The following is a 26,283-nucleotide window of genomic DNA, read 5'->3' on the forward strand; positions in this document are numbered from 1 at the left end:
GCCAGCGTGTGCGCGCTGGTGGGCGGGGTGGTACTGGCGCAGTACATCTTCACCATGAAGAAGAAGACGGGTAAGAAGACCAAGATCATCGAGATGGTACGTGGTAAGAGGCCGAGAGCCCCTCGGCCCCTGCATGCACTCCCTTCTCCTTGTCCTTCCTCTCCTGCGGCCGGCGGCTCCCCACGGCCTCTCCCCCGGAGCCAGGCGGGTATCCCGAGGGGATGTTTGGAAGGGCAGAGGGGGGACCTTGAGCTCACTTTGGGATTTCTGTAAGGACAGGCGCTGGAGGCAGGAGGAGCTGTTCATTCCCTCTCAGCGTGACCCACTAGCTCGGAAAAGGTGCGTGAGGAAAGGGTCTGCGCCGTCCTGCCCTGCCCTGTCCGGCCCATATGTACCTGTAGGATACATATGTACCTGTGGGTCTTGGTGGTAATTTACAAGCCTGCTCGCAATTAGTTTAAAAGAAAAACAGACACGCGCACAACACGTGTTCAGCCATCTGTTGAAACTGGGAAGCACAGTCTGTTCACGGTTACTATAAAAGGAAGATGGAGCTCGCTCTCTCTAGCTGCCCTTGTAAAACTTGTTGTTTAGGAAATTATTTAAATATCTTCTTATGAATAATTGGGTCGTAAAAGATCTTAGTTTGGACAACGTGCTGATTATGTGGAAGTCCTTCAAATTTTGTGATTTGGATACCGCCGTACCAAAGAACAGGACTGAAATCGTCAAGGCACCTGATGTTAGTTATGGGTATTTTGTGATCTCCCCTGCTGAATTTTACTGAAAGCTCTGATGAATTTTTATAATTACACGTGGAAACAGATTTTAGTAAGAGCTAGGATTCTGTATGGAAATTGCGACCTGCCTAAGTGCTCATTTGGCCACACATTGCCATGCTTGCCAGTGGAATTCATGCAGGGCAGTTTGTGATAACGTGAGTCCAAAGAAGAATTCTACTTGAAATTTTTGCTAATTGTAGAGGCATCACTTACTGTTGAAAAAATACTGTTTCTAGTCATCAGTCATGTCATCTGACAATTTGGAGGGGGATGACTTGGTTTTTAGTTTCTCCAGCACATTTCCAATGGCTCATGGGAGAGCAGAAAGTTTGGATTGCCACTTTAGCTAGCAAACATCCTTAGTTCTAAAGATGAAGGTGTTCTTTCTTCCATAGTATTTTCAGTGGATACATGTATTCAGGCTGTGGAATTTCTTTGAAATAAGGGAAATAGTTATGTAAACTTCATACCAAAGTGTTGAGTTGGTCAAGTATGGGCAAAAATATGTACATGCATTTTATTTGAATATGCTGCATTCTGAAGAACTTTCTTTTATCCACCAATGCAGATTTGATTCAATGATTGTTATTTACAAGACACTGTATCAGTTTTATTTTATGACAGGGGAGACCTTTCTTTGAGCTGTGGAGGAGAAGATGCTTTTTCCAGTCTGTAACTTAGTGTAATTTAGGATGGTGGTAAGAAACAATACTGCCTTATTGAAATGTATTTTCTTCCAATACCAGGCTGGTCTTCTGTGTCAGATTAAAATTATGGCCTCATTCTTATATTTTCAGCAGATTTTTGGTTCAAATTTTCTTTGGGGAACATTACACTGTAGTTTTATATCCACATTAGACTCAGAATTACCTTGATGTATAACTTTTATCAAAAGCAGTTGGGATCAGGCCTATTTACATCTTAGTTATGTGAATTAAACATTATTTCATTATAATTAACTACAGCAATTTTTTTTCTTAGTCAAAATAAAGTTAGGTGAATAAAAAAACCCAAGTGTAAGTAAAAAAAAATACAGCTTTAAGTGCTAAAAAGACGGGAACTTTTACAAATTAAAGAGAACATCTATAAGAGAAGTTAATATCAAGGATTATGATGCCAAGAAGAAATGTTGTGAAGAAAAGTGGAAAGGATTCTCAAGCATTGTGGGAAAAAGTAACCCTCTTTCCTTGCTGAATAATGAAATCAAGTAATTCTTAAATATCTAGCTCACATTTCAGTAGATTAATTCCTTAAGCATGCCAATTAGCCTAATAGAGAAATTTAAGCTTAATGGAGACATCTTAAAATTGCTTCATCTTATTTGATAAAAAAGGATTAAATTTATAATTAAAATGTTAATATTGTGTCTTCATCCACAGTGTGTAGTTTGCAAACAGGGAGTTTCCCTTAGGCACTCATGAATGTAGAGAGTTACTTCAGCTCCACTTCTGAAGTAACAGAGGCATTAATAGTAATGGTCACATGAAGTTTCACTCTGTGTGGTAAGAAACAAACATCTCTCCAAGCCTTGTGCTATTACTTTGCACAGCCACTTACCAATTTTGTGAAACTGTACAAGTGTTTACACAGTCAGGTGAAAACAAAAGTTAACTACAAGGTTGCTCACTGTAATTTAAAGGGATGGTGACCAATTAATTAGATTTTCAGAGTAACTTCTTAGAAAATGTTTCCCGGGTATTTTAGAAGGAGATTAAACCTTATAGTAATATTGTCTTTTAGATTTTTCAAGCCACAGACAAGTTTGCAATTAAGTTGTGTATTCCTATACAGCAAATGGTTGTATTGCCAATAGACTTCAATTTCAATTTTTGATTACTTTTTGCCGAGCTTTTGATCAGCTCAGCAGAAAACTGGTGTTCACAAACTAGAGTGAAAAACATTGCCTAAATATTTCAAAAACATTCATCTGTAAGCAGAAGCACAAATTAATTAAAATATGGACTTAACATCAGAAAAAACTTCTTAGAGGAGTAACAGTATATTTTGTTGGCTGTTTCATAAATAAAGTTGTTAAAATCTTGAGGTTTTTTTCAGAAGCTTGTTACTCACCCTTTGGTTTTGGAGCTTTTAATTTATTTTTTTTTCTCTTAGAATAAGAAACAAAATAGAGCCTGTTGAAAACAGAATAGGAGGATACCTTAAACTGTGACTTCCACCCAGAAAACTGGGTTACATTTGTCCATTTCTCCAATCTGCCCCTGAAGTGAGAGGTGTAATTACATTAAAAGAGACTTTGTATCAAAGTTCAGCAACATCGAATTAAAATCAACTTTAAAGCCGTTGCTCAGTTTACCGGAAACGTTTCAGCCACTCAACTGTTTCTGGACAGTACACTTTTTATTGTGTTAAAGAAGGAAATAAATGCATGGATTTTTGCAGTAGTAGTGTTTACCTGAAGGGAAATAAGGAAATTAATAAGCAAGGTTACTGCTATTTATCTGCTTGCCTAAGAAATAAAGGAACATATTCTGTGAGTATAACTGTTAGAGGCATTGGGAGGTGTATTTCTTAAATTATTATTATTTTCTTTTACCTGGCAGTCTCTGGTGAGACTGTTCTTGTTTCGTAGGGCATAAGAGCATTTGTGCCACAGATGAAGATACAACTGGCAGCAATCACACAGCACTTCTTTATTCTTGTCTTGTTGCTGGTAACTAGTTGTTATAGTAACTGTGACGTTGCTCTGGCAGGTTGACCTCCCAGCAGAGTAAAAAGCAGAGTGTGTAATGTGTAGCTTACATATTCAGGAGTCCAAGTGGTTGGTATTTGCAACTCCTTCATGTGCTTATGCCTGTACAGAGCTGAAGAAGGGTTTGAGTCTGAGTAAACTGGAATCATTAAAAGGGGATTGGAAGGAAGATGACTCCCTCTAATGAAGCTTTTGCAGGACACTGTCACTATCTGGATGTGCTCAAGAGCCATGCAGTGATATGATCCATTTGGGAATATTGTTCAAAAAGAATGGTGCTGTGATGTATGAACCTAAGTAGTGAAAAGTGAAGGAACTCCTAATAGCACTGCTACCTATTGACATGTGACTGAGAGCCCTTACATTACTAGAATATTAGAATCATTTTTAGATAATTGTTAACGTCTTAAAACTAAGTTAAATTTGACATGACTACTGGAGATGCTATATAACTATTCCTATAAACCTTGGGGGTTTTTTAGACTGTATTCCTCAATAGAAAAATCAACTGGCAGTGGTAGACACCAATTACTAAAACAAGGTTTTTTGCCCACATGCTGTTTGCAGAGATAATCACAATATATGCCACCTAGATAGTGCATGATACCAAGCTGCCTAATGGCAGCCACTGTGCATCATATTAGTCACCTAACATGTGGCTTGTAAAGCAAGTTTTCACAGGGCAGAAAAAACCCTAAGGACAATGCATGTTGATATAACTTGGATACCAGTAACAGGTTTCATTCTCACTGTAAAATAATTCAGTTAGAAATTTAGGAAATTTGTATCCCAGGAGAATAAAAATTGACTGAATTCCATTGTTTTCTCCTATCACTGTCAAAATTATGTACATACTAATATTTTACTTCATTTAGTATAGTAAACTGATCCTACAATGCAGCTATCTGTTTCAGAAGTAGGTCTTAATTTTCTGAAGTTGTTCCTGCCTGTGTTGGGTTTTTTTTTTTTTTAATTCAGTAGGTCTTGAAACCTACATTCTTGCAAGGGATGGGTATGGGAAGATTAAATCTATAATTCTGAATTAGTTTCTTTAGAAATCATTTATGCAAATTATAACAGTTATCAAAAACATACTGATGATCTGTACATGAAAACTGAGTTCCAAGTAGTCAGTGTAGGCATGTCAGGATACAATATAGATTGTAGGTTTAGACTCAGAAGAGCTTTTTTTGCTGCTTTCTTTTATCTTTTGTATAAAGTCTTTCTCCGAGACAGAAAGTCAATCTTTCATTTACTCATTCTGCTCTAAAATATATTTACCTTTTAATAAATGCTTGCTATGTGTTGTCATATTTTACATGATTTTTCTCCTGTTTGTGATAATCGTTTTTACCAGTTGACCTATGGCATCTGTTCTATTAAACTCTTTTACAGCTTAAATACTGTAAGTCTTAAACATGTTTACCTTTAACTGTCAAACAATATAAGCAGTAATAAGGGATTTTTTAGTTTTTAGCCTGAATACGCATATCATCACAAATCTGTTCATATTATGAATTAAAGTTGTGTAGCACTCCAGTCATACTTTCAGTCTTGAGTTAACAAGAACTACCAGCTTTTATAGAAAGTATCTGAACTGATTAATGTAAGAGATGCAGGGTATGGATCCATGCATTTATAAGTAGATGAATACTAGTGATGAATTCAATAGCAATGTACCTGTAAATGTAAAAACATCATAATTTGTGTACGTCTGGATTGGAAACTTGCTAAATGCCTGAACTTTTGAAGTCCTTTCTTTAAAGAAAAACAACCAAACAAACAAAAAATCACCCAAAAAACACCACCAGAGCTGCCTTTTACTCTTTATTTTCACTGGCATGAATTAGTTCATACATGCAAAATACGTATTCTTTTCTGTGTTGGCTAGTTCAAGCCATCAGCCACCACTCTTCCCTCCATGTGTGCATACACAAGTGTATTTTGTGCAAGTGAAATACAGGGTACACTTCACTTCCTCCAAGGGTTACTACTGGAGGGAGCTTAAGGAAAAATCCTAGAAGAGAAGCAGACTTAGCTTTTGTTGCCGTGTTTTGGTGCGTTTGTCAGAGAGTAATTAATTGATTTTCACGGTGGCGGGTCGGGCTTGTCGTGCTGCAGCAGGCGGCTCGGAGCAGCAGGTGGCGCTGGCAGGAGCCGTGTGTGAGGCGGCGGCCGCTGCTTTGGGAGAAACCTGTTCCTGCAGGGAATCCTGGCCCTCAGCGCTGGCTTTTCCCGGCCACTGCCCGCTGCGGGCAGGCGCGTTCAGCCGGACTGCTCCCGCTGCACCGGGAGGAACCGGCTTTGGGAGGAACCTGTCCCTGTAGGGAATCCTGGCCCTCAGCGGGGCCTTTTCCCGGCCACTGCCCCGCTGCGCTCAGGCGCGTTCAGCCGGACCGCTCCCGCTGCACCGGGCCCACAGCAACAGCCATCTACCTCTCTGCTGCCGGCCAGCGCTCAGCGCTGAAATCAGGCTAAGCACAGCTGAGGGGCAGGAGCACCTCGCAGCTCTTCTTCCTGCCTTCCTTTCCTAACCACTGCGTAGGGATAGAAGGCCAGATAGGACTGGGCAAGAGAGACGTTTATATTGTTATGGAGGGTGTGTGTGAAGTCTAACTGGCCTTCTTGCAGTCACAGCATTGTGTAGTAGTTGATCTACGGAAACTTCTTCTTCCTGGGGCACAGTCTTCATACAGCTCTTATCTTGACCAGTTGCTGGATGTCAGTCTCTTTCTCCCATCCAAAAGTCATCAATCACCAGGGGTCAGCTGCTGTAAAACATCAGAGAACTTATGACTGCAGTATGCAACATTTTAGTTCAATGGCTATCATGCAGCAGCTTGACGGGCAGTGTGCCATTAGATTGGAATCTGTGGCTGTTTGTTAGTCAACATTTTCATAGGTTATTTATGGGGAGCTTTTGATGGTTCAAGAAAAAAAAAATCGTGTCCATTAAAAGTCCACAGAATTTTTTTAATTTGCCTAATCAAGAGTGCTTTGTATAAATGCCAAAAAAAAGAGAAGGCATTTTTCAGTACAAGTGGACATATGTTTAAGATTGCAGCACACAGGTCAAAGAAGACACCATGTTTAAATACTAAAAGTAACTATAATATTTTCACTAATACCTCAAAATAATAGAGAATTGCACTGACTTACCTCAGAAGATAATTACAAAAATAATTTTAAACAACATTTCTCTAAATTATAGCAATAATACCTATTGCTGGAAGGAAATGTGGCTCCTACTTTCATATATCTCAATCTTTAAAAAATTAATTAATTAATTTACTTATTTTATTTTATTTTATTTTGAAAGTGCTTCGGTAAAGCCCAGACTTGGACAATTAAGTGTCTGAATACAGACTTTCAGCCTTCCTGAGCTGGGTTCACCACCAAGAAAATTCCTGTTCAAATGTGCATGTTCTTTCTTGTTTCCCACTCATTAACTGTCATTTCCTTCCTGCACTCCTTTATAAAGATTTGTTTGTCTGCTCTGCAAATTGGATCACTGAAATAATCCTAGTTTATTTGTGGTTTAGTTTTTTTTACCTAGGAGTTAAAATGACAGAATGAATACCACTGAAATGTTCCATTAATCTTGTTCCCTTAAAGCTTTCCCTCTTTGTCAGAAGCTTACTAGTTATCAGACCAAAAATGTGATTTTTTTCACTCAGCAGCTATTATGGCAACACTTACTATAATCAGCTGCATGTGCCTTTGCAGTGAGTATCACTGATAGGTAAGCCTCAGTTTGGTCTGCACGTTGCCATGGAAAAATCATACATGAAATTGAAGGGTAGAAATTAGCACAAAGCAGTAGCACTATTGGTACTTCAGCAATAGTAGAGTGCAAAGAATAGTAGTGGCAGTATTGGTTTTGAACACTTCCAGAAGGCAAGTACACAGAGATACAAGAAATATGACATCCCAGTGCATCTTTGAATGGGTCCAGCAGTGAGAAACACTCATAAAACAAGGAGGTGTGGAGTCAAAACAATCCTTCATGCCTCAAGTCGTGATGCTTCTGCCTGTTACCTTTAAAAGAAGTGTTTGGTAGTTGTATTTCATCTTTTGATTTAATGGAATTTTTTTTCAATTACTTTAAAAAAGAGTGTGTAATCAAAGAGAACCTAACAGTTAAAAAATTCATTAGTCTCAATGTGTAATTTAATTGGAATATTATATTAGCACTTAATTCTTCCATGTAGTGTCTGGTAATGTATTGTAGATTAAACTTTGTCCTGCTGACTTTGCTTTCAAACTGAGTCCCACAACTCCACTATTCAAGGGTCAGAGTTTATTTGATCTAGATACAGCATTCTTAGGCTTAGTGAAAAAAAATCTAAGCTGATTTTTTTTTCTTAGAAGCAGATAAGAGAAAAAGAGAATCAGCAGCAACTGCTTCAGTCCAAGCCTTGGCCTTAATGCAAATTCCATTCTAGATAGTGTTACATGGGAAACTTCTAGGGAAACAGGCATTTGTTTAAGTTCTTTCAATGCATGTCCATGTAGATATATACAGGATATTTAATTATAGAAGGTATACATGTGAATGTACAGTTTGGGGGGAAAATAGTATAGCTCATCAAAATGACCTTATTATGCAAGGTGAGCTTTTGCATACCTGATAGCTAATTCAGAATCAATGATTTGTAAATGTACCACAGTATATTTACATACTGCCAGTTATTAGAATTCTACATTGTTTGCCTAGGTATTTTGAAAAGGATTATTTGTACCAGGTGCCTCACCTGTAAGTATTCTTTAAGAAAGCATTAGATTCTGTATAATATAGGGAAATGGACTCCATAGCAGTATTAAAGGAAAATGACAGTACCATTCAAATAAAAAAAATCTTATTTTTCAAAAATTATTATCTGTGTTCTCAGAAGAAGAATGGACAGGAAAAAGGAAGGATGGAGGGCCTTTTCCAGTTCTAGTTTATTCCGTGTAAGGTAGAGAAACCAGAACTGGCTTTGGTATTTAAGCTCCACGTTCATAATGGATTTATAAAGATTTTATCCTAAAAGCTCTGGTAAGAATAGTGAAATGTATGTATGAAGGCCAAGAAAAAATCCTCCATATTCTTCAGCCAAGCAATGAAAGGGTGTTACAACCTTGAATTCTTCTTTTAATCCTGGTGCTTTAGAAGCTATTTTTAAAAATTAAGTGTAATGTGATAAATTGTATTGATGTGAACTTGCTTACATTTAGAATATTTTTATATTCTTTTTTTTTTCACAAGGGCAGGAGAGAAGCAATGATGATTAAAAAACCCATCAGTTTAAATTTGGCTAGATAGTTGTGGTATTTCCAAGATTATCATTAGAAATGTCTGAAGATCTCTTCATCATTTCCAGATACTTACTGATAACTAAATAATACATACCTTTTCTTTTAATCTGCCAGTTATAGAGGTTAAATCTCTCCACAATGAGGGAATGGCAGGTAAGCACAAAGATTAGGTGATTCCCCTAATATACAATCAGAGAAAAAAATGCCTGAGCTGCATTCATTCACCCCAGAACTGTTCTGTATGTTTTTTACCTCCTTTATTCTCTCAGATTAAATTCTTGCCCAAACTCATAACTGACAGGATCACAGGAAATACTGGAAATGTAGACCCTAGTTATTATTAGTTCTTCATTTTCTTATAAGATCCAAAATGTCTGTTGATCTGTCACCAACAGAAATCTCTTATTTTAGAATGATTTTGTAAGCGTAAGAAGCTGCTGCTTAAGGGACAATGATGCTGCAATATCTTTTATTCTATCATCAGAGAAATGTATTAAACAGAAGAAGAAATGCTTAAGGACTTGTTTTAGTGTGTGTGTTGACATTAAGCTTTGTGTTCAGTACAGTCATAAATGATCAACTATGAGATGATCACCAGTTTTCCCATGAACTGTAAAGAAACCTGGATCTCTGATCAGATCAAGAAAATCTCTATTAAAAGATATAGAGATTTTAATATCACAGGTATATCTTGTGATACCATTCAGATTAAGAGCCTCAGCTACTTAGCATGTGCCATCTCTGGATTTATCACAATTTGTTGAATTCAGTCTTTAATATGTTCTTAGCACTCTTTCATAACATGCTGTTCAAGCTCTTTCTTTTTAGAATTATTTACACTCCTCACAAGTGATCTCTATGACAGGCACACACTTTCATATACAAATCATAGTTCTTTGCGTCATACCAACTGTAAATATGGCTGCCATGGGTTTTTACACCAAACCTGTACTGCAAAGATAAGTGGTATCCAAAATTCCTGCAAGCAACCTTCTAAACCTTTATGTACTCCAGCTTCATCAAACTGACCATTGATCTTACTTTCCTTGTAATTGTCACAGATATAAAAAGCTACTCCTGGAGCCATTATGCTGCTCATTAACTCAATTCACTAGGGCATGAATAATAATCATGTTTGAGTACAGTAGGGTTGTATTGATTCCTTTCTTCTGCTTGGTCTTGGTACTTGAGTACCAAGGTTCAGGTACCTTTCCCTGTCTCATGAGGTTATATCAAGTAGGCTGTTTTGGAAAATCTGTACTAAGTAAACTTAGTACAAAAGCAAAAGTAGGCAACAAATACAGTTCTTTAATGTTTAAAATTGATCCCTACAATAAAGCAAGGTATTGCTCAAGTAAAGTCAAGCAACATACTAAATACATAGGGATATATTCAAAAATTGTTCAGTTGTGGTAGGGTCACTAAACAGGAATAAAAGCTAGTAAGCTCATGAGAAGACACTAGCTAATGTTTACACCAAAGATTCAATCCCCTTACACATTATTCAGTCACCTCTAAATACTGTAGGAAATATTCTAAAAAGCTATGACCTCTTTCTTGATCTTTAAAAGTTTATGTCAGTTTAGTTGAAGTATTCCATTTATTAGTTGAAGAAAAAGCTCAGCTTACTTGCTTAGGCAATATACCTGTGCTAATTCTTTCCACAAATGGATGCAACCTAGGTCACAGGTGTGGAAGAACTAGTAGAACCAGCTTTTCTTTGCTTTAGACTAAAACTTGCAGTGCTTCATATTCAAGAGCATCCTCTACAAACCAAGTTCACCTAACACACGAGCATATAAAGTTGAACCTTTTCCCAGTCTTATATAAATTATAGATCGTCTAGTGTTTTCAGTGTTGTTCTCTTTTTCCTCTCTCTCTTTTTCTGTGTAGAATATTCTGTAGTCAAGATATGGCCCTCAGCCAAAGAGAAAATGTTAAAATAGAATGTATCTGTTGAAATAACTACACCTCTTCAGTTTGTGGTTCTTAAAATATATTGAAATGACCTTCCATATTTCGAGAGTAGAAATGTCATGCTGGAGTTTATTTCTCTCTCTGTGAAAAAATCTGTGTTCATTTTAACTCCTCTTTTACCAGACATTAAACACTGTAAACAAAATGCTCAACAGACTCAAATCAGCAGTAATAGAATGTGGTTAGTAGGAGCTGTGGTAATTAAAGTGTTGTACACAAAGATTTCTTGGAGTTGCAAAGACAGTCTTGTTTTGTAGCTGAGAAGTTTCATGTATGGCATTTTCATTAGAGTGAAAGTACACTGTTGATAAAGATAGCGTAGATGTTTTTCTAAGAATTAGGTGTTGGCTGTATTAATGTTTACAGAAATTTTGCTCACGCCATTTTCTAGGGCTTTCACTGAGACTGTAATCATTCATTTAGAATGCTTTCCAATTAGTCTGGGCTACCAAAAACACTCAGTGAGAGTTGGACTTAATTTCTGTAACTCTTTTTTTTTCCTAATCTTAAAAAAAAATAGTAAAATAAATTTTTTTTAAAAACACCTTATTTTTGTTTCCCCAGCTTTCTGAAAGGGAAACTAGCTTTCTTTAGATTCTTGACAGCTCAAAGGCAGGTTCTTTGCAAACTGAATGTATCAAGTGATGTCCTATCTGAACTACATGATTCATCTAGCAATAGTATTTTACTTCATTGTTTGTAACATTTTTTTTTCACATTGGAAATCTAGCAGGGACATAAACTCCAGCTTTTTGTTGGGCAAATAATTCATATTTATTCAAGACACTGTGCAATACATTTGTTTCCCAAACATTATTATAAAAATATTAATGAAAAGCATGCTGCCTACATTAAAATACTATAAAGGGTAAAATTCTCTGAATCTTACCTGTTACAACAGTGTACAAATGCTATAACAAGTAGTTTAGTGGTAGCTATGAATCCTGGCAATACCAATGCCAGGTAAGTTCAATTTACTATTTACAGTCATGGCAGGGATTATGTTATATTTTGAACATACCTTTCAAACTCTTTCACTGCTTCAGGATACAGCAGACTTTAACATGTACATTTCAGGGAATCTTGGTCAATTCTAAGAGGATAAGTGTTGAGCAAAGTTGCATGTTTTGTATTAGTTCAAGTATTCAGTTTTGTTGGCTCAAAATAGAGAACACCTCTGAAAACAAAATGAAAGTGCACATGTAGGTCAGATACACTGAGGAATCCTGATAGACTACATAGTAGCCTACAGCTGGAATGCAGACACAAAACATGTGGATCTACTGTATCATTCAGAAGGTCTGTTGTTTTTTTTTGAAGTGTAGAAAGCACACTTCAAAGGATCTTTTCATAACTAATTAATTTCTAGAATCCTGCTATTGTTGGGGGTTTTTATAGTGTTACAGGTTTTGTACATGCTACACTTGTAACCTGCCCTTGCTTCAGCTCTGACAATTACACTGGTCACATTAGTGGCCATGTATGAATTGGCCTGGTGTTGGTGGTTAGTCCTGGCATCCTGAAACAGGGATCATAAACCTGAGGTTGAACATGAGTTATAGGGCAGTAATAGAGAAGCTTGCACTGCTGCTATAGCAATAGTCAGCTTTGCGTGACGCTAGCATTTACACAACTTCAAAATGTAAAATACAATTAGACAATAGTTCCTTCATCCCCTCACTCTAAAGATCATTTCTTTTTAATCCGTCTTCTGTCACCTAGTTATGATCTTTGATCAGGCAGCATGCCTAATGACAAACTTCTAAAACTATGTGGAGTTGCCTTGGCTCTCAAAAATCCTGACAAACAAGGCTCCTTGATTTCCTGTTTCAGTATCACACAGATAATTACAGCCAAAACAAAGATTCATTAATTCATTTGCTCCTTCTACATGAATGAATGTGTGCTGCCTAGTAAACATTAATGAAACCATGTCAACAAAGCTCTAAGAAATTTGTGGCACTGTGCAACAGGAAATCCTGAAATACTTGGAAAGATTTTATAAAAGGGCTAAAAAGTAACAAAATAGTAAACTTCTGCTTTGAACAACAGCTGCCTTCCTCTGTTAGAGCAGCCCAAATTTGCCTGCTGCATCCATGAAGGCTGTTCATTCAGTGAAGGTCAAAGGTTTTGTTGTTGGTGAACCAGCTGATGATCTGTAAGCCCGTCGGGCTGTGCTGCTGAGCATAACAAACTGCTGTGCAGTGCTGACGTGCGTCACAGGACCCTGGGGTTTTGCACGGGGATTAGTCAGGCTGTATTTGGAAACGCCCTCAACTGCACTCTGTGCTGCTATATTAGTGTGTCTCAAGCAAGAGGAATTTTCTTTTGCTTCTGCAGCTGCTCCTGCAAAACCCTCTGGTAAGTGTGCGCAGCTTCTGTCAGCAGTATTGACTGTCTTCTTGCCTGTGTTTTTAAGCCAAGGTTATGAGCTGAGGGCTTACTTACAGTTGTTAATTGTGACTGTGAAAAAACCTAAAAAACCGTATTTTTAAATTAAAAATTTGATAGCATAGAAGGAGCAACAGCATCAAAGGAATAAATATACTTAGTGGTTTTCATTGAATAGGTTAAATATTCCTCTACTTTTAACTATGTATCAGACTATTCTGAAGTCTTGGTATTTTCACAGTGATGTCACTATGTACCATGCATGTCGGCTTTTATTTTATACAGCAGGACTAGAAAGACCACATAATATAGCAGACCAATTCTTAAAGGATTTGGTTGGTTTTTGTTGGCAGCCTGCATGCAAGCCCTGCATCTCTGGACTCTGCTTGCCACCTATGCTGTTGCAGTAGGACAAAATCCAGGACAGAAGAATCAGGAGTGCCCTAAGCTCAACGCACAGGTACTCTCCTTTAAAAAAACAAGAGGAAATGCTGTTGTCATGTTTTCTGTGAAAGCGCTCTCTCCAGATTTTTATAAGGGTTTTTTTTTCCAAATTCAGTATCAGAATCCAGCACATTAAGTATAAAAATATGTAAATAAATAAACACAGTAAGACGGGAAAAATTATTTTTACTGTGCATTCTATGACATGTCTTAAAATAGCTTAAGCAGTGAACCCATTTTCAGTTACTTCATATAACCTGTGCTGGGTATCTAGTTTTACAGCATGTTATCAAGGAACTGTGAAGATACTCAGTGTTCTCTTGTTTTATTCCCATAATAACTACTATTTAACTAAGCAGTCCTAAAGCTATTTCTTGGCAGAACTACTAAAATAGTAATTTGGTAATTACTAGTTACTAAGGATTTCTTACCATATTTGAGCTTGCATCATCTGAATATAACATATATTATGGGTTTTGGGAATTATAAATTAGTGAGTCTCTGTCCTGAGCTCAGATTATGCTAGAAGAGTGCACAATTACTAGTGAAGTTCTCCTGGCTAGCTGCACATAATGGAGTGATTGATGTGATTACACTCATGTCCAGTCCCTTTTGATGTTCCTGTTTAAAATATAAGCCTACTAACAGTTGGAGCAGCTAAGAGGGACCTCTGTTGCACTAATGGGCCAGAATTCAAATTGTCTGAATTACAAGCAGTCTTGCTTTATACATGACCATAAGCATATGGAGGAAAAGATCCCCACAGTGTCATTCTGTGGATTTTGTTATAGCTCCCCAGTTTCTTGCAACTCAGATGTTGCAACCAGCAGAAATAACATAGAGAAGCTTGCATGCTTTCAGAAGTTTTTTAAGCTTTGTTTTCTAGAGCAAGTCATGTTCTATAATAATAGAAAGAGAAAAAAGAAAAAAAAAGGATTGGAAAATAACATGTAAATTAAGGAATGTACCGTATTTCTTTATATTTTTACCAAACTGTTTCTTTCTTCCACCAAGAACACCAAAACTAGTTTTCTGTACCTTCTGGGTATCAAATTTCATAGCTATCACTGCTGCCATGCCCTGCCTTTTTTGGTACATGTCCATAAGTGAATATATGTGAGAGCTAGTCTAAGACCTTGAAACTGGGCATCTGCAGTTCCCAAAATAAACGTCATTTAGTCTTGGTTTATACTCTTGTACCTGGAAGCTGTCACCATAGATTAGAATAAAATTTACAAATAATTTTCCCCTAGCCAGTTTATCACTTTGATTTCCATTTGCCTTGCTCAGAAATAACATGGATAGCTCTCTCTCCCTGCCAGCCCACCGTTGTGTGTTCTCTCTATCAAAAGATAACAGGTTTGAAACCTAGTCTAGTCTAAGGCAGGTTTACCAACAAAGTAGGAAAACAGAAATTGTGTTATAATTGAAATTCACATCCTGTCAATAGCATTACAGCTAGATCCTTATTTAGATCTTATTTATTACCCTGGCCTTTTCATGACATTATGGTAATCTGAAGTTTTGTTGAATATTTTTAATGCATTTACAAGTGTGAGAACAGTTCTTACTGTGATTCAGAATTACTGACATCTAACAAAGTAGTCCGTCAATCATTGAGATTTATAGAGAAGTTTCCTTAAATTTTTTTCCACTTATAATCCAGGGTGTTTTCTTAGCAGTGATTTGGTTTTTGGGAGGCTTCCATAGTAGATGAGCTTTACAAAATAAGAAAACTTGGTATTTGCCAAGTAGTGTAGGCTTACAGGGTATCAGTATAAAAATACTCTGCACCATTTTTTTATGTCCTTCGTCAGAGCATTACTTAGCAGACTTATGATAACAACCTCCTACAGTTTGAGTTAGTACTGGTAATATTTCAGGCTCTGTGTCTAGAGCTGATTGTGAAATGAGCCATATCTCTATGTAGTTAAGATAGCAAGTAATTCATCAACTCATCCTTCCCTACTTAAAATTACTGACAGTGAACACAAAAGGTCACTCAGTTGTCCTTTATATGGAGTTTTTCATTAGATTTTTTTAAATTTTTGTGTTAATCATCAGGACTTGTTTTACTGGGTAGGGGGAGGAAAGCAACTGCTGTACCTCCAACACTCAGTAGATTGAAAAATTCAGTATAATCCTAGCTCCAGAACATGACATTACTCCTTGTGGACCAAATCAGTTTTTCATTTCCTGGGATACCTAGTTGGAAATGTCTATGATGGCAGCTGTAAATTCACTTAGATCACTAAAATGAATGACAGGTCTTATCACCAGCTCCTGTTTTATAATCAATTTGACACAGCATGCACTTAGATACACGCTGCTTCACGTACTAAGAAGACAACTTATGTACTAAGCAGCACCTGGATACATAAAAGCAGTTATTTTGCACTTCTGTTATCCAGTTGCTTATAAGAAACTTCATTTCAAAACTAAAATTCAATATGGCAAATACTTCTCTTTATTTAACCCAGCTACACAGATGCATGTCTCATGTACTAAATAGATTTGTAATTTTCAGAACTATCCTTGTGGTAAATGACCCATTCTGTGGTTTGTAGGACTGGGGAATTTCCAAAGCTGCGTGAATCCATTACTGTTCATTCCTCAAGGTATGACCATAACATTCTTAGCTACAAAATAATTTCCTACACCCTTATTCCAGTTACCTGCTATCATAAACAAGCAGATAATTGTTTTCTTTTTCATAAATCCAACTAAGCTCAACCTTTAAAATAATCTTTTTCAGTTTTGTTCTTCCTTCTCTCCAAGGCTCCTAAAAAATGTCAGAGACTAGAAACTAAAATGTGTTTGTGGCCAGTGTGTATGCCAGCCACAAATTACCTTTGGGAGTTGCCATACATATGTTTTAAGACACACCAGCCTCTGAGCTATTCATTAGCATATAGATGCTGTTGGTAAGAAAGCAAAACTCTTCTCACACTTTTATAATATGACAGAATAAATAGGGGCACTTAAGTTATTTAACATTATGTACTTTCAGATGTCACAATGAATTTTTAATTCCTTTTCCTGTGCTTATGTAGTTTTAGTTCTGTATGTAGAAGCTCCTGGTTCTGAAAACCTTTCTTGACTTGGTTAAGTGCTGTGGAGATTTTTGGTTGGCTTCTTCTCTATCTGTGCTCATCCCAGTCAACTGGTGCATCAGAATTTTTGGAGGTTTATGTGTGCACACTGCTAGAATTGACTGCTAGAATTTTCTTAAACAGTAAATAGAAACACTTCTTTTATCAAATTGACTGAATTTTTCACCCTTTACTCTTTCATCTGTCTTATCAGTTCTTTCCAACTACAGTCTGCTTTTCTCTTTCAACTGAGAAGAATGGCAAATATGCAACCACAAAACAACAGCTAAACTGGGCAGAAGTGTAAAACACTGGAGGAAACAGTTTGCCAGAAAATTGGTGGCTGCAGTTTCAGTTTCATTTACCCAGTCCTTAGACAGTTTCGTTTACTTCTACTGTAATAATGATAAAGAATAAATAAAAGTATTGCTGCTTAATGTTCAGTCACAAATATTAATACAAGGAACTAGTGATAGGAAAAGTGGCTATTTTGTCTAACCCTATTTGTCTGCGGCTTTATCAGATGTCATGCCTGTAACATAGACTTGTTTCTTCCTCTAAAAGTGCCTGTGAGAATGAAAATGTTCGGGTTATACTTGCTGCAGAAGACTTTCTCCCACCCCTAAATTAAAATACTCTTCAACGAATTTGTGTGCAAAAATGAAAAATGTGTTAGACATAAATTAATCGTATTAACTGATCTTGAGTATGAGTTTACAACATCAAAGCAGGAAGCTTTCATCATACTTAAAATCTTAAGCAATTTCTTGTTTAACATGATCTACTAAAATGTTTACCAAGAATTTTCCTCAGGTTGTTTCAGAAACTTACAAAAGGGCTCAGTCTGAAATGAAACAGTACCAAACAATCCAATTTTCCTCATCCAGTCCCTTCCTCTGATCTCTCCATCTACCCCAATATCTGTTTAAGTTAATTATATTAGGAAATCTGTTGCTTAGTTTCTAAGTAAACCAAATAATGCTTAACTGCTTCTTTAAAAAGCATGCATTTAGATTCCACTGTTTGATTTTTGCATTCCAAATCTAAAATACATATATAATTTCCTGAAAGTTGAAGAAATTAGATTAGTCAATTTACAGGACAAAAATTACCAAGTCAAAGTGCTTTGTGCTTCATTATAAAGGATATTGAATATGCAGAAAAAAGTGGAAAGCTTAATTTTGTTTTGTGAAGCTAGATGTGCTGCTAATTGTGAATAAATAAATGCTTTGTAAAGGTATATCTCAAAAGATTAGTGAATTCTTTAATGAATATTTTTCAGGAATTCTATTTCTTGTCAACACTCATTAGCTTTCTCAATGACTCCCAGCCTGGGAAGTAGCTGAGAGCTGGAAGTCAATCCTGATGTACTTTTTGTGGCTGTGCTAAAAGAAGTAGTAGCAAGGCACTGTAACAACACAAGGAACTCGGGGATATTGGCTTAGGAGATACCACTTCTACAGAAAATGTCTTTGCCAAAGGATTGGAAAGGAAAACCTTAATTCTTCCAAAGTGAAATTAATAGAGTTTGTTTCTTTATGAGATTTATAAAGCAAAGAAGTAAGTAGTGAATACCCTGTTCAGGACTCAATTTTTGACAAGATACTGTGGTATAGGTGAAAATATTGAATGGGTAGAAAAACTTGGAAATTTATCAGAGACTCATGATTAGGGTTCTAGAAGGATTTCTGTTTTCGATTTTCAGCAGTGTCTGAGGATATCAGCCAGGAAGTGGCTGTAAGCACAGTGGGGATTTAGAATTATTTGTTTTACTGAAAGATAGGAGCGCTGACATGGAGGAAAATATACAATCCAGAAAGATTAAATGTAAAATTTAACACTTTGAACAAATACCCATTTCTTTCTAGGAGTCATTTTGGAGAATATTTGGTTATTACCAGCTGAATTTGAGTTGTTCTCACCATATTACTGATAACAGAGGGCATGTATTTTAATGTACGTGGAAAGATGCTACCTGAAGACAAGGGCCAAAGTGGCCCTTCAGCCAAGGCCTTGCCAGAGCAGAGCAGAAAGGTTTTACCCACAGTCATGGATGCTGTGTTGGAAAAACAATGTGGTTCAAGTGGGTGGGCCAAGACAACATCAAGAATTATCAGAGATTTAGAAAATTGTGTTCTGCAAAAGAAGATTGAAGAACACTGGGGTTTTACATTCAGGCAGAAGAGGAAAATTTATCCAGTGAGCATCTGAGAAAAAGAACATGTTTCTCCAATTTGAATGACTTAAAATTATAGTAAGGAAAATTAGACATTCAGCAAACTTTTCTAAACATACAGGTAGTTGAGGAATGTGAAGAATATGTGAGTGGGGGTTTTGAACAGTTAGATGAGCCTCTGCTCATCTGATAAGGACGTAGCTGCAATGTTTTGCTCCCACCTGAGAACAGAGTGGACTAGAGCTGATATTTCAAGGTGTATTTGGATCCTTCTTATGTCTGGCACACAAGTGTCTTTTCCCTTACAAAAACATATGTTTGCAATACTTTAAAATGGCACCTGTTTTCTTATGTGATAACCAAATTGCAATTTGACTGCAAGTTGGCTGTTACTAGTGAAGAAAATACTTACTAGCATCAAGAGCTGGAAGAAACAGTTCTGCATGGCTTACTGACAATTGGTGATACGAGAACTCTGGGTCCAGAAATGTCCTGAAATAGAATCTCCCCCCACCTTTTTTTTCTTTTTAATTAGCTCGTTGCAGCACTGATTACATGCTAGCATTAAGAAAATGAAGGTTGAAGGATGAGAATGTTAAAAATGTAATTCCTAACACTTTATCATCTCTGAAGTTTTATAAACAGAAAATAAAGCTTACTACTCATAAATTCCCGTTTAGACAGATTGCAAATGTCCGATATCTTTTTTTTAGAATGGGACCATACATGATTGTAAAGGAAATAAATACATGCTACATTGGGGAATTCCTGTAAATAAATAGTTCTTCTACCGTTCTGCAGGTTTGAAGATAAACTCTTAGAGTAAACAAAGGCTTGGGGAATTGTTTGGGGAAGAATGGGGTTTTAGGGGTTTTTTTATTGTTTTACACCAAATTCTTCATTTAGCATAATATTCAAGAAATATATTTTATCCATAAGGAATATATAGTGTGATATCATGTTAATTCAAAAGTGTACAGTGAAATAGGTAATGATAGCAATTGATGGACTGGCTAGGGAGGAGGGATTGCTGCACAGCCTTGTTGTATTGAAGTACTCAGTTAACACTCATTCAGCATTCTCAAGGAAACAATAGATGTCTTCTTTATCTCTGATACTTTAAGGGCATATTAATTGCAAAGAGAGTTGGTTTTAAGATGTACCATCTCCTAGTGACATACCTCAATCACAAGATGATCCCATATGTCTTGTTCCTACATATCTCCCTTTTTTCCTACAACTATAATGACCTTTTCTGAGTGTCAACTTATTGAATAAAGTGATATTAGGAAAGGAAATGAAAACAGATGTTGTAAGCAAACAGGTCAGTATGCAGTCATTTATTAATACATCCAGAGTATTTTCTGCTTCTTCTTACTCTTGTCTTTCTGTCCTGACCATGTCTTGATGTCACATGAAACTGCATGTAGATGCAGAGCTTCCAACCTGATGGACAGCAGCTATTGCCTAGAAGGTTTTCCTCTGCAAGTGTATTTATGTCTTTGTTCTTACCCTTCATAGATGCCAGAATTTCAGAAGAAGACTGTCCATATTAAGGATCCAGCAAGAGTAGAGGAGATTATTTGTGGCCTCATCAAAGGCGGAGCTGCCAAACTTCAGGTAAAGGGGCAAAGAGTTTCGAATAAAAGCAACTGTGGGATTGTTACTCTATGCCAAAAAAATTAAGCATATCTGTATATATGTAATAGAATTCAACCTTCAAGATGTTCCAAAACTTAGACATGTTAACTCTTTAAATAGTCCTTGTTGATTCAACTGTAATTCAGCCAGACGCTAGTTAAGTAAATGACATAAGCATAGAAGCTTAGTAATTTCAGAATATATTCTCAGCAAAGAAATGAGAAAAACAGTTTTGTTAGAAAAAACATTACTCTTCTGGGATATGCTAGCTTCCATGACAATGGCTCAATAGAATAGGGAGGATTCTGTGACACACATGCTACTCAGCTGCAGCTATTGTTGATCGTTCAGAATTTCTAGCCATTCTTTATTTTGTTCCTCCATGTTGTAAGACAGTTTTGCTTTTTCTTTCCTTAAATAGATTATTACAGATTTTGATATGACATTAAGTAGATTTTCCTACAATGGAAAAAGATGTCCAACTTGTCATAGTGAGTACTTTTTTTTTTAATACAGATTGATTTGTTTGCTCCTTTTAGTTTTTCCTATATTTTAATTTTCTATTCAATTTATTTCCAAATGAAATTTTATATTGACTTGTTACCTAATCTGTACAACCTACTGACAAAGTATTCTAGTGACTGTGTTTTTATGTGCATATATATATATATATAAAATAATCAAAATCTGTGTTAATTAAATCAGATAAGTTGCCATTCACAATTAAAACATTAAGTTTTGAACACTCAGATGTTAGTGGCTAAATATGGCATGATTGACTTTTGTTTTTCAAGAACCCATCATAGTCCTGACACCTGCAAGAACCAGATTGTAAACTCCTTAGAATTCTTGGCAATTTTATCCTTATGCTTTTGGAACAAACAAGGAGAAGTGGGAACTCTAAAACATATAGGATGCCTCAGAATGATTTTGAAAACAGTTAAATCTCAAAAAACAGATACAAAAGCCTGTAACTGAGAGATTAAGGGAAGGGCACCTTTATATTTATGAAGAAAAATGTGCTTTTTGCTGGCTGCCGGTAAGAAAGGTTCTGAGGAAACCTATTAGTATGTCACCAGACATTGTCATCTGTGCCATTTACAGTGTTGTAGAGCAAAGTAAAAGAAATGTATCATCTTGTTTAACTGTCTTTTTTTTCATCCCTTTCCCAGACATCATTGATAACTCTAAGATTATCACAGATGAATGTCGGAAAAAGGTAAACAAAAAACCTACAAGCATTTGGTTTGTTGTACAGACATTTGTCATTATTCCCTGACAAGAGTGTTATTTCGATTGCTTAGTCCAAACCCCAATGTATTTTATTAAATACATTAAACATCTGATGGGTTTTTTTCCCCCTTCAGTTATTTCAGCTGAAAGAAACTTACTATGCCATTGAAATTGATCCAGCTCTCACCATTGAAGAGAAATACCCATATATGGTAGAATGGTAAGAGACACCTCCTACTTTCAGGTTGTATTAATATTAGATTTAGTAAGTGTCTAAAAGCAAATCAATGGCAGTATTTAGCTTTTAGCTACCACATTAACTGAATTAATCTCTTAAAGTTTTGTACAACTGGTTTTGTTTTGCTCTTAATCTGAATAAGCAATAATTAACCATACAGGATGCTTTTTTCATCATGAAATTTAATGAAAGGTGATCCTTAGTAAGTGTTGCGGTGTGATGTAAGCAACATTCAACCCATTTTCTGTTTATGTTCTAGGTACCATAAATCTCACGCACTACTCATTGAACAAGGCTTACAGAAGGACAAGTTTGCAGAAATTGTAAGGGAATCTGATGTTATGCTGAAGTAAGTTCCTTTTGATTTGAATTATATCAATCTGTTTCAGAGCATTTTCTGTAGATTCTTCCTGAGTGTTGGGGGGAGGGGAAAAAAAAGGAAAGGGAAATTTAAAAACCCACACATTTTCCTGAGAATGAGACACCTTGACTTTGGACCACATTGAGCTCTCCATGCTCCCACTTAATTAGTGTGTTGTATCTATCTAAATGCAGACAATAATTTCAGTGTATAAAGCAGAGATCTGAAACTTTTTTTAGTCCCTTCTCTACAAGTTTAATTTCCATAGACTTTCATCCTCTTTAAATGGCACTGGTGATCCTTTTTTTTTAAGAGCAATGTGAAGTGTAACTTAATTCCTTTGAGAAACACTTGAGGAACATGTTTTATATGTTATATGAAATATTGTTCTTCTATGGCTGAAGGCAAGTTTAAAAGACAGCAAAATCCTTGTCCAAAATGTGCTGTGATTTCCATCTCTTTGAAAGCCCTGTAAAACTGTAAATTTTGGAATACTGAAACAGGATGTTAGAATTTAAATTCTGAAAGTATTTGTTTATAACACTGACTGAATCCTTATTTTTTGTACAAAAGACAAGGAGCCAGTCTCTGCCTGTTTGAAAGCTTAAGTCCATGTTGATTGAATCTTCATCCACAAGCTAAAATTCTTTCCAGAACTTCCACAATACTTTTTTTAAAATGTAAAATTCTACCAATCTATGTCTGTATGAAGAAAGCATATAGAGATAATATTATCTTGTTCCTGGAATGCTATACATAGGGTACTGCATACTAAAAATCTTTCAGTAAACAAAACAATAAATGTTTTGAAGATTTAAAGACAAAATTTTTTTTATAGTAATGACCCTAAAGAAAGTCACATATTTAAACAAGGAAGATTGAAAAGTTATGTACAGCCTGATAGTAGCTAGAGTGAGCTCTGATTGCTTGTTCTGGAGTACTTAGGGAGGGGGAAGTGGTTTTGAATCTTTAAAACATGATTCGATATTTTGGGGGCAGAAATTATACAGACCAATACTAAACAGCTTGATGCAAAAGTTTCTTGCAAACATGCCTTGTGTTAGGTTGATGGATCATGCTGACCTGAAAAGGTGAATAAAAGAAATGCAGTAAAGTGCTCAAGAAATATTAATTCTTTTCCAAAGATGATGTGATTGTCTCCTAAAAACTGGGACTTTTCTTGGCTTTCTTTATTTGAGATTTGATTTGTATTTTCATTGTGTTGCAGAGAAGGGTATGAGAACTTCTTTGATAAGCTCAGTGAACATAATATTCCTGTGTTCATATTTTCTGCTGGGATTGGTGACATTCTTGAAGAAGTAATCCACCAGGCTGGGGTCTACCATTCTAATGTCAAAGTGGTTTCCAATTTCATGGATTTTGACGAAAACGTACGTATGAAATAACACATTCTTATCAAACATGTTTCATAAATACCACACTGTTTCTGGTATTTAGTATCTATTTATATGCACTACAAGACATAGATAGATAGATAGATAGATAGATCTATACACTCCTCGAAGCAGGGAGAATCATTGTCTGCCTGCTCCTAACTGTGCTGTCACAGCCATGACATTACTCTAAACTGATTTATCTTCTTCATCATGATAGATTATGTAGTTCAGTCTTGGCTCAATAGTAACATCAGCTCTTTCATTCTAGATGCTGTTCTGCCTGAATGGTACCAGACATAACTTCAGTGTTGCTTTTTTCAATAGGGAATATTAAAAGGATTTAAAGGAGAATTGATTCATGTTTACAACAAACATGATGGTGCCTTGAAGAACACAGAGTACTTCAAACAGCTAAAAGACAACAGCAATATCATACTGCTGGGCGATTCTCAAGGAGACTTGAGTATGGCAGATGGAGTAGCAAATGTTGAGCACATTCTTAAGATTGGCTATCTCAATGATAAAGTAAGTAGCTTTACATAACCTTGTAAGCTTTGAATGAAGCACTGGGAGTTAGAAACAGGTTCGTTATAATGTGGTTCAAATATCAAATCAAGTGTTTAACCCATTTGGGTTGACATTTCAAATATTTTTTTCATAGATTTTTTACTAACCCTAATAAGCTCAGAGCCACAAGTATATATTGCCTTGGTTTTTGTACAGAGCTACTTCTAAATAGGTGTTTCCTAGAGAAGTAAAATTCAGAGGCTATAAAAATTAATTCTGTTAAATTCCTGTGGCTTCTCCTCCTTTCAGTAATAAATTGATAATTGAGAAAAATTATAATCTCACAAAAAACAAATCCAGGCAGTCACTCCTCTTTACTTTTTGGGGGTTTTAAGTGACATTCAACTGATTATTTGCTAAGTTATAATGAATATCCATTTGGTTTGATGAGAGAGAAAACTTCAGTTTATATTTCTCCCTGCCCTTCCAGAAGTAGTTGTTCTTTCAGTATCTCTGTGTGTGACATCCTGGAATAAACATGAGGTATTATATCTTGGAATGCACTTCAGGTCAGGCTACTCCTACTCTGTCCTCATGTGGAATTCACTTGTAGGAGCAATACATTATTTACATGGCTTATTCTGAGAATTTGGTAGAAAGATTGGGCAATATTTTAATGACAAAAACTCTTTCAATAATTAATTCTATAACTAAGGGGGTCTTTCTCTTTATCCTTTCTGCAATTAGGTAGATGAGCTTTTGGAAAAATACATGGACTCTTATGATATTGTCTTGGTGAAAGATGAATCCCTGGAAGTTGCCAACTCCATTCTACAGAAAATCCTGTAAATTGCAGTCTCAAGTCACTCCATTCCTTCCAGGAGGCAACTGGACAGAAGAGCACACATGTGCTATCTTAGATGTGTTTATTATTCATTTACGGAACTGTTTGATTTAATTTAAAACTTTTATCTTCATTTCGGTATTATGGAATATATATTGTATCAATTATCAACTACAAGCTCCTTTTACTGCTCTTACACTGTTCTTTGTCTCACACTCCTGTTATAACAAGATCTAAATTGGATTTATAGATGTGATAAACTGCTGCTGATGGGATACTGTGGTTCACTGTCCTTTTTAATCAGGCATTTCAGAGCAGCATTTGGAAAACGTGGCTATTTTGTAAAATTGAAGGTGTAAATGCTGTGTAAAGAGAGTGTGCATTTGTTGCCTTTTCAAAGACATTTCGGTCTCAGCTGTACTTTGAAGGATCTTACTCATATGCTACATAATTTCACACAAGTTTTTCATACATATATTTTTCATCAGTAAAAATGCTTTTATTCACCCAATTCAGGCAGTGTTTCTTCTTCATATTTTTGCATCATTGCACAACATTGTCTATCCTTACTGTTTCTTTATTCTCTGTGAAATGGGAAGAATGTTTTAAGTTAGTGTGTCTGAGATAAATGTTCTCATCTTTGTAACAACAGATGGTTTCACAAACTGATAGTCCACAGCCTGTCTGCAATGAGCAGGGGCATCCTGAACTAGACCAGGCTGCTCAGAGCCCTATCCAACCAGACCCTAGATGTTTCCAGGAATGGGGCATCTACCACCTCTCTGGGCAACCTCTGCCAGTTTCACCACCCTCACCACAAAAAAAAAATCTTCTGAAAGTTTTTCCTCTGTACTGAGCACATTACAGCACCTCTCAGCATTGTGTACAGAGCACAGCTTAATACAGCCACAATTTCAGAGGCTTGCTCAGATAAGTTGCAGGATGAGTTAAAGATGAAGTTGTGACCCTGCTCCTGTGAGGTCTGGGCTGTACTAAATCTATTCATTAATAAAAGAGAGCAAATCATGCAACTCCCCTAATGTGCAATATAATCATTGTTCCCCTCTGCTTTCTTTTATACAGAACAGAAACTGTGCCATCTTCCGTTCCCTGAGGAAGTGTAATGACAATGTGGGAGAGTTTAGATCTGCATTCTCTTCCACCAGAATTACAACACATCTCAAGAAATGGC

The 26,283-nt window shown here is 36.3% G+C and overlaps 1 protein-coding gene across 7 annotated transcripts; it reads left to right on the top strand.

Annotated features, from left to right (window-relative positions):
* On the top strand, positions 1 to 26,122 carry NT5C3A (5'-nucleotidase, cytosolic IIIA). Of its 7 annotated transcripts, none has more exons than XM_031059406.1 (11): positions 78 to 96; positions 13,512 to 13,618; positions 16,170 to 16,220; positions 20,392 to 20,490; positions 20,933 to 21,002; positions 21,684 to 21,730; positions 21,879 to 21,964; positions 22,242 to 22,331; positions 23,572 to 23,734; positions 24,065 to 24,265; positions 24,995 to 26,122. In XM_031059406.1, the coding sequence occupies exons 4-11, from the start codon at positions 20,392 to 20,394 to the stop codon at positions 25,094 to 25,096; spliced, it is 858 nt and encodes a 285-aa protein (XP_030915266.1). In that variant the 5' UTR covers positions 78 to 96; positions 13,512 to 13,618; positions 16,170 to 16,220; the 3' UTR covers positions 25,097 to 26,122. The 7 variants fall into 7 exon arrangements, with proteins under 7 accessions (XP_030915265.1, XP_030915264.1, XP_005423968.1 ...); XM_005423912.1 differs by lacking the exon at positions 78 to 96 and adding an exon at positions 13,057 to 13,128; XM_031059405.1 differs by lacking the exon at positions 16,170 to 16,220 and having other exon boundaries at positions 1 to 96.
* The last annotated feature ends 161 nt before the right edge of the window (positions 26,123 to 26,283 follow it).

Source organism: Geospiza fortis, unplaced genomic scaffold (assembly GCF_000277835.1).
Source record: "Geospiza fortis unplaced genomic scaffold, GeoFor_1.0 scaffold346, whole genome shotgun sequence".
Classification (NCBI taxonomy): domain Eukaryota; kingdom Metazoa; phylum Chordata; class Aves; order Passeriformes; family Thraupidae; genus Geospiza; species Geospiza fortis.

Bases quoted from the DNA above. Each gene is read 5' to 3' on its own strand.
- NT5C3A (XM_031059404.1), top strand. The intron at 22,332-23,571 runs GTAAGTTCCTTT...ATTGTGTTGCAG, and splicing joins GAATCTGATGTTATGCTGAA to AGAAGGGTATGAGAACTTCT. The intron at 24,266-24,994 runs GTAAGTAGCTTT...TTCTGCAATTAG, and splicing joins TTGGCTATCTCAATGATAAA to GTAGATGAGCTTTTGGAAAA.